This window comes from Pteropus vampyrus, unplaced genomic scaffold, assembly GCF_000151845.1.
Source record: "Pteropus vampyrus isolate Shadow unplaced genomic scaffold, Pvam_2.0 Scaffold292, whole genome shotgun sequence".
Classification (NCBI taxonomy): domain Eukaryota; kingdom Metazoa; phylum Chordata; class Mammalia; order Chiroptera; family Pteropodidae; genus Pteropus; species Pteropus vampyrus.
This window is the reverse complement of record NW_011889073.1, coordinates 158,938-167,897: the sequence shown is the minus strand read 5'-3', so window position 1 is coordinate 167,897 and position 8,960 is coordinate 158,938. Positions and strand designations below refer to the sequence as shown.

At 47.0% G+C, this 8,960-nt stretch overlaps 1 protein-coding gene and 1 pseudogene across 1 annotated transcript in view; both read left to right on the top strand.

Moving 5' to 3' along the window:
• Positions 1 to 2,114, top strand: part of FNDC1 (fibronectin type III domain containing 1) — a 106,382-nt gene extending 104,268 nt beyond the window's left edge. The window contains exon 19 of the mRNA XM_011376308.1: positions 2,056 to 2,114. Coding sequence (XP_011374610.1) covers positions 2,056 to 2,114 — 59 coding nt within the window. The remainder of the gene's footprint in view (positions 1 to 2,055) is intronic.
• A 422-nt stretch (positions 2,115 to 2,536) lies between these two features.
• Positions 2,537 to 4,014, top strand: LOC105302996 (annotated as a pseudogene).
• The last annotated feature ends 4,946 nt before the right edge of the window (positions 4,015 to 8,960 follow it).

The window sequence follows — 8,960 nt, the reverse complement described above, 5'->3', positions numbered from 1 at the left end:
GCAGACATTGGGAAGCAGAGCAGCTGCCACTATGAAAGAAGCTTGACGCTTTGCCCCTTGCTTAGGGGTCTTCTCTCACAGAATAAACATCCTGAGTTCTTGAGGAAGGAAAACAAAACTTGTCATCCCCAGGGCACAGGTAAAGTTGCATGGTTATCGTGGGAAAGATAAAACAGCTATAACCAAAACCAAAACCACCGTTATCCCTGGGTGCGGGGGGAAACAGTCCGGGGACCAGGATCCTACACCAATGTAATTAGAGATCTCCTACTTCCAGTTGGGGGTCAGAAGACTATCTTCTGATCAATATCTGCCACAGATACCAAGCAAAGGCAAGAATCAGAGCAGACTTATCTTCGGAAACTATACAAACCAGTAGATTACGGACTGACATCTTTAAAGTACTGAAAGAAATTATCAAACCCACATTCTCTACCCAGAGAACATAGCTTTCAAAAAATAAGGTGGAATAAAGGCTCAGAAAAAGTGACCTACCAAAAATTCAGGTTGAGTTGAAATTTTCCCCAATATATAGCCAGACCGGCTGAATTGAAACAATTCTTGTTCAGTTTCGGCTCAGTAGCACCTGGGGGATGCAGCTTCTGCAAAAGCTGGGGAGCTTCTGGCAGAGCCATGAGGGCAGGCCTGTCACACAGTGGGATTTCCCTGGTGGGTCTGTGACCACGGGATCGGGGGGGCTGAGCGCACGCCGCCAGACAGAGCCACGTGTGCAGTACCCCGTGGACTCCAACGATCAAGACACAGCCCAGTTTACGAGATGAGGCGAGAAGGAATTCCTGGGGGAAATAACTTCTCCTCCTATTCATCTCCACCCATTGAGATCCTCTCTATCTTTAAAACCTTTCTCATAGTTATCGCTTCTCCTTTGAAACCATTTCGAAGCAATTTTCCACACCGATGCAAAATCTCTTTCTTCCATGCACCCTCATAATATTTTTTTAAAGCTTTTTATGATGCAGATTATTAAACACATTCAAAAGTAAAGAGAACTGCATAATGAACAACTTCTGCCATGCGCCATCGCCCGGCTTCGATGGTTACTAACACGTGGCCAAACCGGCCCTCAGAACACTTCCCTTGAATTTTTTTTTTTTTTAACGACTATAATCCGAAATTTGAATTATTGCTCTACAAGCTTCATACATCCATGCCCCTTTCTCTTCTTCCCTAAAATGTTAGAGTCTACAGGGCAAGCCCTGTACCATATCATCAGCGTAATTCCCACTGTGCTCGGCAAATGCTTAGCCCATACCTCCTTAACTGAATTGAAGTCGTAAGGACTGAATGCTTCTGTCAGAGTTTTCTTTCTCTAAACACCAGAAGCTCATGTAAAATGGTGAAGACGGTATCTACTATACGTTTTGCTATAACATTTTTAAGATTTTATGTATGTGTGCATTTATCAAACACCATGTCTACGTAATAATTTTTATTCATAGAATAGTTAGACAAGAAAGAGAGCCTAGCTCTTTTAAAGCTTTTAGTCAAAAGGGGACCGTTCCTGGGAATATCCCCAAAAGTCTTGGCTCCAAAGAATCCACTTCTTCAGAACCATGAGAACAGGCCTGTCATACAGTGGGAAGTGAACCAAATTTGTTAAATCACTCAGAATACATTAACCTTAAGTGGGGCATGTATGCGGCAAGCCACGTTATGTATTCTTATTTACTGGTACACTTTGTCCAGGGTCTAGGTTTTGCGATTGGTAGCTAAAGCCTGATGTAATTCTTATCTACCAAGGCTGTGGCTGCTTTTCTGCATTTTCATATTGTCCCTGTACTAGAGGGCTTGAGCTGTCATAACAAAGCACCACACACTAGGTGGCTGAAACAACAGAAATCTATTTCTCACGGTTCTGGAGGCCAGAAGTCTAAGATCAGGGTGTTGGTAGGGTCAGTTTCATCTGGAGGCCGGGAGGAAAATTCGTTCCGTCCCCTCCGCTAGCTGCGGGTGGTCTGCCAGCAATCTTCGGCGCCCCCTAGTTTGCGGACAGCATTCTGTCTGTCTTCTCATCGTCTTCGTCTTCCCTCGTAGGCACCTTGCCCTCACCACATGGCGCTCTTCGTAAAGGCAGCAGTCGTCTTGGATTATGAGCCCGCTCCACTCCAGCATGGCCTCATCTTAACTGCATCTGCAGCGACCCTGTTTCCAAATAAGGTCACAGATTGAGATATCAGGGGTCGGGACTTCGACTTATGAATTTGGGACACGATGCAACCCTCGGTGGGCCTTTTTCTCTTCCTCCAGCTGCTCTGAATGGATTCTAAAAGTCTTTCGCTGATCTCAGGCTTTCCTGTTGCTACTCTCTCATTAGAGAGACACATCGTCTCTGTTTCAGCCTCTTACTGAGGAAGCCATGCTTTCTGCCTAGTGGGACCCCCACCAGAAGTCTTTACCTGAGCCGTCAACATGATTTATCGTGAATGATTATAATGTCAAGAAGGGGAAACAGAGGGCCTGCCCTACAGAAGCCTGCAAGGGAGGGTGGTGACCACTGCCCCATCCCATTGTCCTGATGCCCAGAGCCAGCACCAGCTGCAAGACTCAGGAGAAGCCCTGGGAGATCACGGATGTGGCAGAAATTGATGCCAAAGAAAGATATGGAGTATCTTCAATGACACAGTCACGAGGAAGACCAGATGGATTTCTGTTTCGATCTGACAGAATGAAAAGCTGATGAAGTTGTTCCGGCGTGTGCAAGGTTCATGCAGGCAGAGCCGAAGGGGAGCAGTGCTTGTTAGTTCTGTGTGAGCAGCAGTTTAATGGCCGGGGTCCTGAGGCAGTGAGGGTCCATGCATGCAAGCAGATGGTTAAATTTGCTGCCACATCTTCAGAGAGACAATCATAGATGTAGAAGCTGTCACGAGAAAAGTGAATCAGGAAATTGGGAACTGTAGAGTTACGCGTTCAAAGATTCATGAGATCTGTTTGGCTGAACCCCCATTCGCCCCTGCAGCTGGATGACGCCATTGGGCCTGAGGTGGAAGAAGAGGAAGGAGGACGTGCTGTCAACCAGGATGCAGGATCAGGCGGCAGAGTCATTGGTCTTAGGACATCAACTAGTCAGGCAGTCTTTCCTCTCCAGTCTGGCACCCGCCATCTTGTCCAAGAAACTTTAATTGACATGGGTTTTGTAGAGATCCAAACTCCTAAAATTATCTCGGCTGCCAGTGAAGGGGGAGCCAATGTATTTACTGTGCCGTATTTTTTTTTTTAATAATACAAATCTGGCTCAATCCCCACAGCTGTACAAGCAAATGTGTATTTGTGCTGATTTTGAGAAGGTTCTCTGTATTGGACCAGTATTCAGAGATGAAGACTCTAATATCCACAGACATCTCACTGAATTCGTTGGTTTGGGCATTGAAATGGCGTTTAATTACTATTACCGTGAAGTCGTGAAGGAAATTGCTGACATCTCAGTACAAACCTTCTATGGACTTCAAGAAAGGCTTTAAACTGAAACTCAGACGATGAATGAACAATTCTCATGTGAGTCATTCAACTTTTTGGAGCCAACTTTAAGACCAGAGTATTGTGAAGCATTGGCAGTGCCTAAGGATCCTGGACTTGACATGGGAGATAAGGAAGATCTGAGTACAATGAATGAAAACCGGTGAGTCGTTTGGTAAAGAAAAAGTACAGCACAGATTTTTATACTCTTGATAAATAGCCATTGGCTATAGGACCTTCCTGTACCATGCTTGGCCCAAGAAATCCTCCAGAGTCAAACACATGACATGTTCATGAGAGGAGAAACGCTATCAGGAGCCAAAAGGTTACATGACTCTCAGCTGCCCACGCAAGAGCCTTACATCACGGAGTCAGTTTGGGGAACCTTAAGGTGTACATTGATTGCTTCCACCTTGGAGCCCCTCCTCATGCTGGTGGAGGCACCGGGTTGGGATGAGTGAATCTGCCGTTTTGGGGGGACTGTACAATACTCATCGGATCTCAACATCCCCCTGTGATCCCACGCGACACGCTCCTTAAAGAAAGCCGTGCTTTACATTTTTGCCAATAACCTGCTATCTATCGATCAGGCTATTGCTTATGTACTTAAAATTTTCAGTAGAATAAATGTCTTATCTAAAGTGCCACGATTACTTTTGGGTTAATGCAGCATAGGTTACTTTAAAAGAGATTTTTATAACTTTGGACACGCTTAAATAAGAAATGATTGAACATTTTAATGAAAAATTCACATGGTTATGTTAAAAATTCATACTGTATTACTACAAAAAAAAAAACGTTAACAATTTTAAGCAGAAAAAAAAGGAGAAGAGTGAATGGAAGAGGCAGATACTAACGTTTAATTCAAACTCAATTTGATTTCAGTCCAGCGCCCGTGGAGGCTCTGACCCCTAGCTTTCTTTTATCAATAATTTTCAGCTTTTGTCAGAAACCTCAATTTCATGCATTCAGTTAACCTCAAAATTAAATGACTACTTTGATTCAGCTGCAATTCCAATGGCTAATTAAGCCAGGCTTGTGGCGTAACAGCCGGCAGCAGTCAGTAACTAGCATGAGAGAGCAGATGCCTAAGAAGTCGGGAGCTGGCTAATTAGGTAACGCTTTTTATTTCTCCTCTTAAAATCTTAGACAAGCCATGCGTGCTGTGAGGTCTAAGCCTGAAAACTCAGACACCAAGAAATGAATGCATCAGCATTTCTAAGACATCTGTGTTCTCATCGTTCACTCACCTTTCAACATCGAGGATTCCCTGGGCAGACGCTGGTATCAGGGGTGGTCGTGTCCTTAGATGGAGTCACGACCTCTCCTAATGGCAGAAAAAAGGCCACGAGCATCTCTCCCTCCCCTGAAGCGAACCTAAGGACAACAAATGCCCCCACCTCTCCCCCAGAACCCTGACAGAGGATAGGGACTCGGGTTTAACCCAGGGCACCAAATTTTAGAAGACAGAGTTAGGTAGTTATTTGAAAACACCACACAATATTGAACCCCTTTCCACATCACCCCCTGAAAAGGTGTCTCGTGTCGCGGCCACAGCAGCAAGTGCATTCAGGGCCTTCTCGGCACACCCGGTCACCGAGGAGCTAAAGGACCCCAGGTCCAAGCTCTCTAGTCCTGTGCCTGTGGGTTACCCACACGGTGCCTTCCCTCCTCCCCGTCCTCTTTCCTAAACAACACCCCCATTGTTTAGGGCCTGAGGCTGGAATCACCTCCTCCACCCCAGGTCATTCTTTCTGCCAGCTGCCAGTGTAAGGAAAGCGCTGATATTTTATTGCCAGGGGTGAGCAAACGTCCATGTCAAAAGTATAGACAGCAGGGCATCGATCACGCATGTCTCCAAATGCATCGTATTATCTTTCGTTCTCAGTTTTACTTGCTTAAAAATGAAACTCTTACTGCATGCCAAGTATTCAGTTTGCTTTTCACATCGCATGGCTGTATCCCACATAGCCCCAAAAAGGACTGGCCGACAACAGGGCATGTAATTGCTAAGAACACTTCAAAAAACCAAGGTCAAGTCCTCACTAGACTCTACCACTTAGTGCACACAATGAGATTAGGGGCTGCCGTGAAACCCAAATCAAAGAAGCACCAATGGAAAGTCAAGTGCAGAGCCGGCAAGAGCAGAGTCGTGGGGCCGAGCCAGACTTGCGGATGTAGACGGAGTTAAAAGCCAGTAGCCAAGAATATATTGGGATCCAGTTTGAGAATCTGCGCTATACTCAAAACTGGAAGGATTCAAGGAAGTAACGAGATCCCTATGCAGCCCAGCCAAACTCCAGCAGGGAGGGCGTGCTCGGTTAGGGCACTTCTGGACGCTTTCAAACGCCACCATTTCTGCTTAGCTGCTCCTTAGTGTTTGCGTGGCTGCAATATTGGGTCTTTGGCGACTACGGTTTCATAATATTTGCATTTTTGTACAGCCAATTCCTTGTTCCGTTATCTTTAAAACTATGCAAAATGCCATCAAAGGACAGAAATTAATCATATTATTCAAACGGAAATGCCTTATTTTTCCATATTTACAGTATTTACCATGGAAATGGATGGATAGATAACACTTGGATAACCTGTTGACACCAGTACTGGCTTGAGGATGTTTCTAGCATGGGAAAGAATATTTGGCTAACAAATGGTAAAAGATGACCTTCCATTTTTAGTTCAAGCTTCCAGCTAGGTTTCTAACAACTTCTCCGCCCACCCTCCTCCCCCCAACGCCAGAAATCTTCTGTGCTTTAGTCTAACTTTCTGTTTCTGCTACTTACTCCGTAGTTAAGTCCTTCGGATGCAACAAGGCCATCTTTGGTGACTATGGTTCCATAACATTTGTATTTCTGCACAGTCAATTCATTGTTGACGTCTGCATTTACTTCCTGGTTTCTTTCATCGCACTGTGGTGGATGAAAAGGTGGTTCTGAAGCCTGATGGGCCATATAAGAAAAGGCCTTTCACTGCCGAGGCCTCACGACGGACCACTCACGTGCTGGTACACTTGGCAGCCATGGGATGAATAAATCACATGTCTCTCACAGAATAATTTTGTGAGACTAAGACTGGGTCCTTATTGTGAAACCAATTTAAGTGGGAAAGTTTATGGAGTTCAGTTCATTCATTCATTCCATAAATATGTATTGAGAGTTGACATTATGCCCGGTATGGTTCTAGGTGCTGGAGATTCAGCAGTGAACACGAGAAAGTCCATCGCTCAAGGAGATTATATTGCAGCATGTGTGGGAGGAGGGGACGATGAGAGACAGATAATGAACAAATAATAAATATATGTGTTAGCAGGTGACACAAGCTAGGAACAAACATAAAAGAGGGTTCAGGGGGAGAGAATGATGGCTGCCAGTGAACGGGGGTTTGTTTTATATGAGGAAGTCGGAGGCAGGGCTGCCATCTCTGAGCAGACTTGAAGAAAGTGTATAAATTAGCCATGTTCCACCTCCATTCCCCACCCCACCCCACCCAGCCCTGCCCCCACCACAGGATTTCATATTCCAGCCTATTCTCTTCCCATCCACAGCCCACACAGCTCCGCTTAAGATGCTTCACTCCTTGGGGGCCAGAAAACAAGGCAAATATTATTCAATGCGAAGCTCAAAAGCCACCGGGATAGGCATAAGACAGACAGAATTTGAAAGATACAGTCTGGCAGAGCAACTCCCCTGCCTTCCCTCTCACGGTCTGGGTTCGAGAACAAGCCCTCCGGCTGGGAAGGAGCAGAGAGTTGAGGACATAAGAAAGCAAATCAACTAATAAAACACAAAGCTGTTCTGGGGCAGGTCGCCAGCAAAGCAGGAGGTCGTTCGGGATGGCGGGTGTTTTAAGGGGGTGTTTTGGAGCTGTGCATGTTACACCGTTTGTCAGATGCTGTATTTTATAAAACACCAGGAGACGCGAATCCGTTGTCCACCCCATCGCCCCTCGGCTCGCCCCTTCCCAGGAAGCCCTGTCTGCTCAGGACCGGAACTTCTGGGTGGGGAAGGCACGGAGGGCCCGGTGCCCCGGCAAGCCCGTGTTCCCTTTTGCGTGCAGGGCTTCGCCTTCCCCTCGTCATGGCCGTGGGTGTCCTGATCTCCCAGGGGCTTTGCGGGGGCAGGGCTGCCACCTCTGAGCTGCCTTGGAGGCCCGGGGAGGGCTGGAAGGAGCACGCCCGCAGCAGCTGTCCTTTCTCCCTGGGCTGGAGCCCCAGCGGGGAGGAGACGCCAGGCGGCTCTCCGTGCAGCATCCCCAGCGGCCTCAAAGACACGGCAGCACCCACCGCGCATGCGCAATGTCTGACGTGGGCTTGGCCACCTGCACATAAGTGTAGATTGTCCTTAGGGGGCAAAAGGTGGACGTCTTGGGGGCCACTCTTCTGGATAGGAAAGCACTTCAGGAGCTGCTCGGAGAGGACGTAGTTTGGGGGGTGCAGGAGGCAAAGCCGGCCCAGGTTTAGAGATGGATCGTGGGTTCTGCCAGAGAGAGGACAGTGGCCAGCCAGGCACTGCCGGAGGAGGACAGGTCATTCAACTGGAGATCAGTATTTTTAGAAACTCTGTTCATGTGCCTGAGCTAACACAGCTCTATCTTTTTCTTTTGTTGACTGGGTCTCATGAACAATTCCCTTTGGATCAGAGCCATGTGGAGGTAGACCAGGTATCTGTAAAGAGCTGCTGCTTCGTGATGCTTAGTGTTTACAAAGAGCTTCAGAGACAAGATAAGATCTTTTTCCTTTTTTAATGAGAAAACATTTCTTGCAATAAATGCTCTCATCACTTAGTAATCCTGCAAGCCTGAGGCTGAAGTCTATAAGCTATGTTAATCTTTTTTTTTTTTTTCGTCAGTCACATACAAATTCTTTCAAGTTTGATGAAAGAATTTCTTTTATGGGATTTTTTCTCTTAAAAAGGGCAGTAGTGATAGAGAAGGAGCATTTGAATGACTCTGTGAGAAGACGCAGAATCTCCTTAACAGCTTCTCGATTTCCTCCTCCGTGCAGGCCTGTTAGGCCCTGGGAACAGACCTGGCACGGGACCTCCTGCCACAGAGGTGTAGTCTGGAGTGGAGGGAGATGGATATTTATCAAATAATCACGCGAACACATGTATAATCATAATTCGTGCTGAGTATTACAGGGTTCAGGAAGCTGTGAGCATGTAGGATGCGCGATTAATCAGCTCTGTGGAGGGACATGGAGGAAAGCCAGCAGAGGTGGTGTGAGGGCTCCGCTCCGGGCACAGGGAAGGGCATAGGCGCAGGTACTGGGAGTGGCGAGAGCCTGGTGAACTCCAGGAGCTGGAAGAAGCTGGAGCGTCTTAAGAGAAGGGAGCAAGGGGAAGAGAGGGGGGAGCTGGGACTGGAGAGGCCCACAGGGCAGCAGAGGCCGCAGAAAGAGATTCGGTTTTCATCCTATGAGAAGTGGAAAGCACCAGATGGTTAAAACTTGGTAAAAGTGAGGGGGGAGGCTGGGGCAGCAGTGG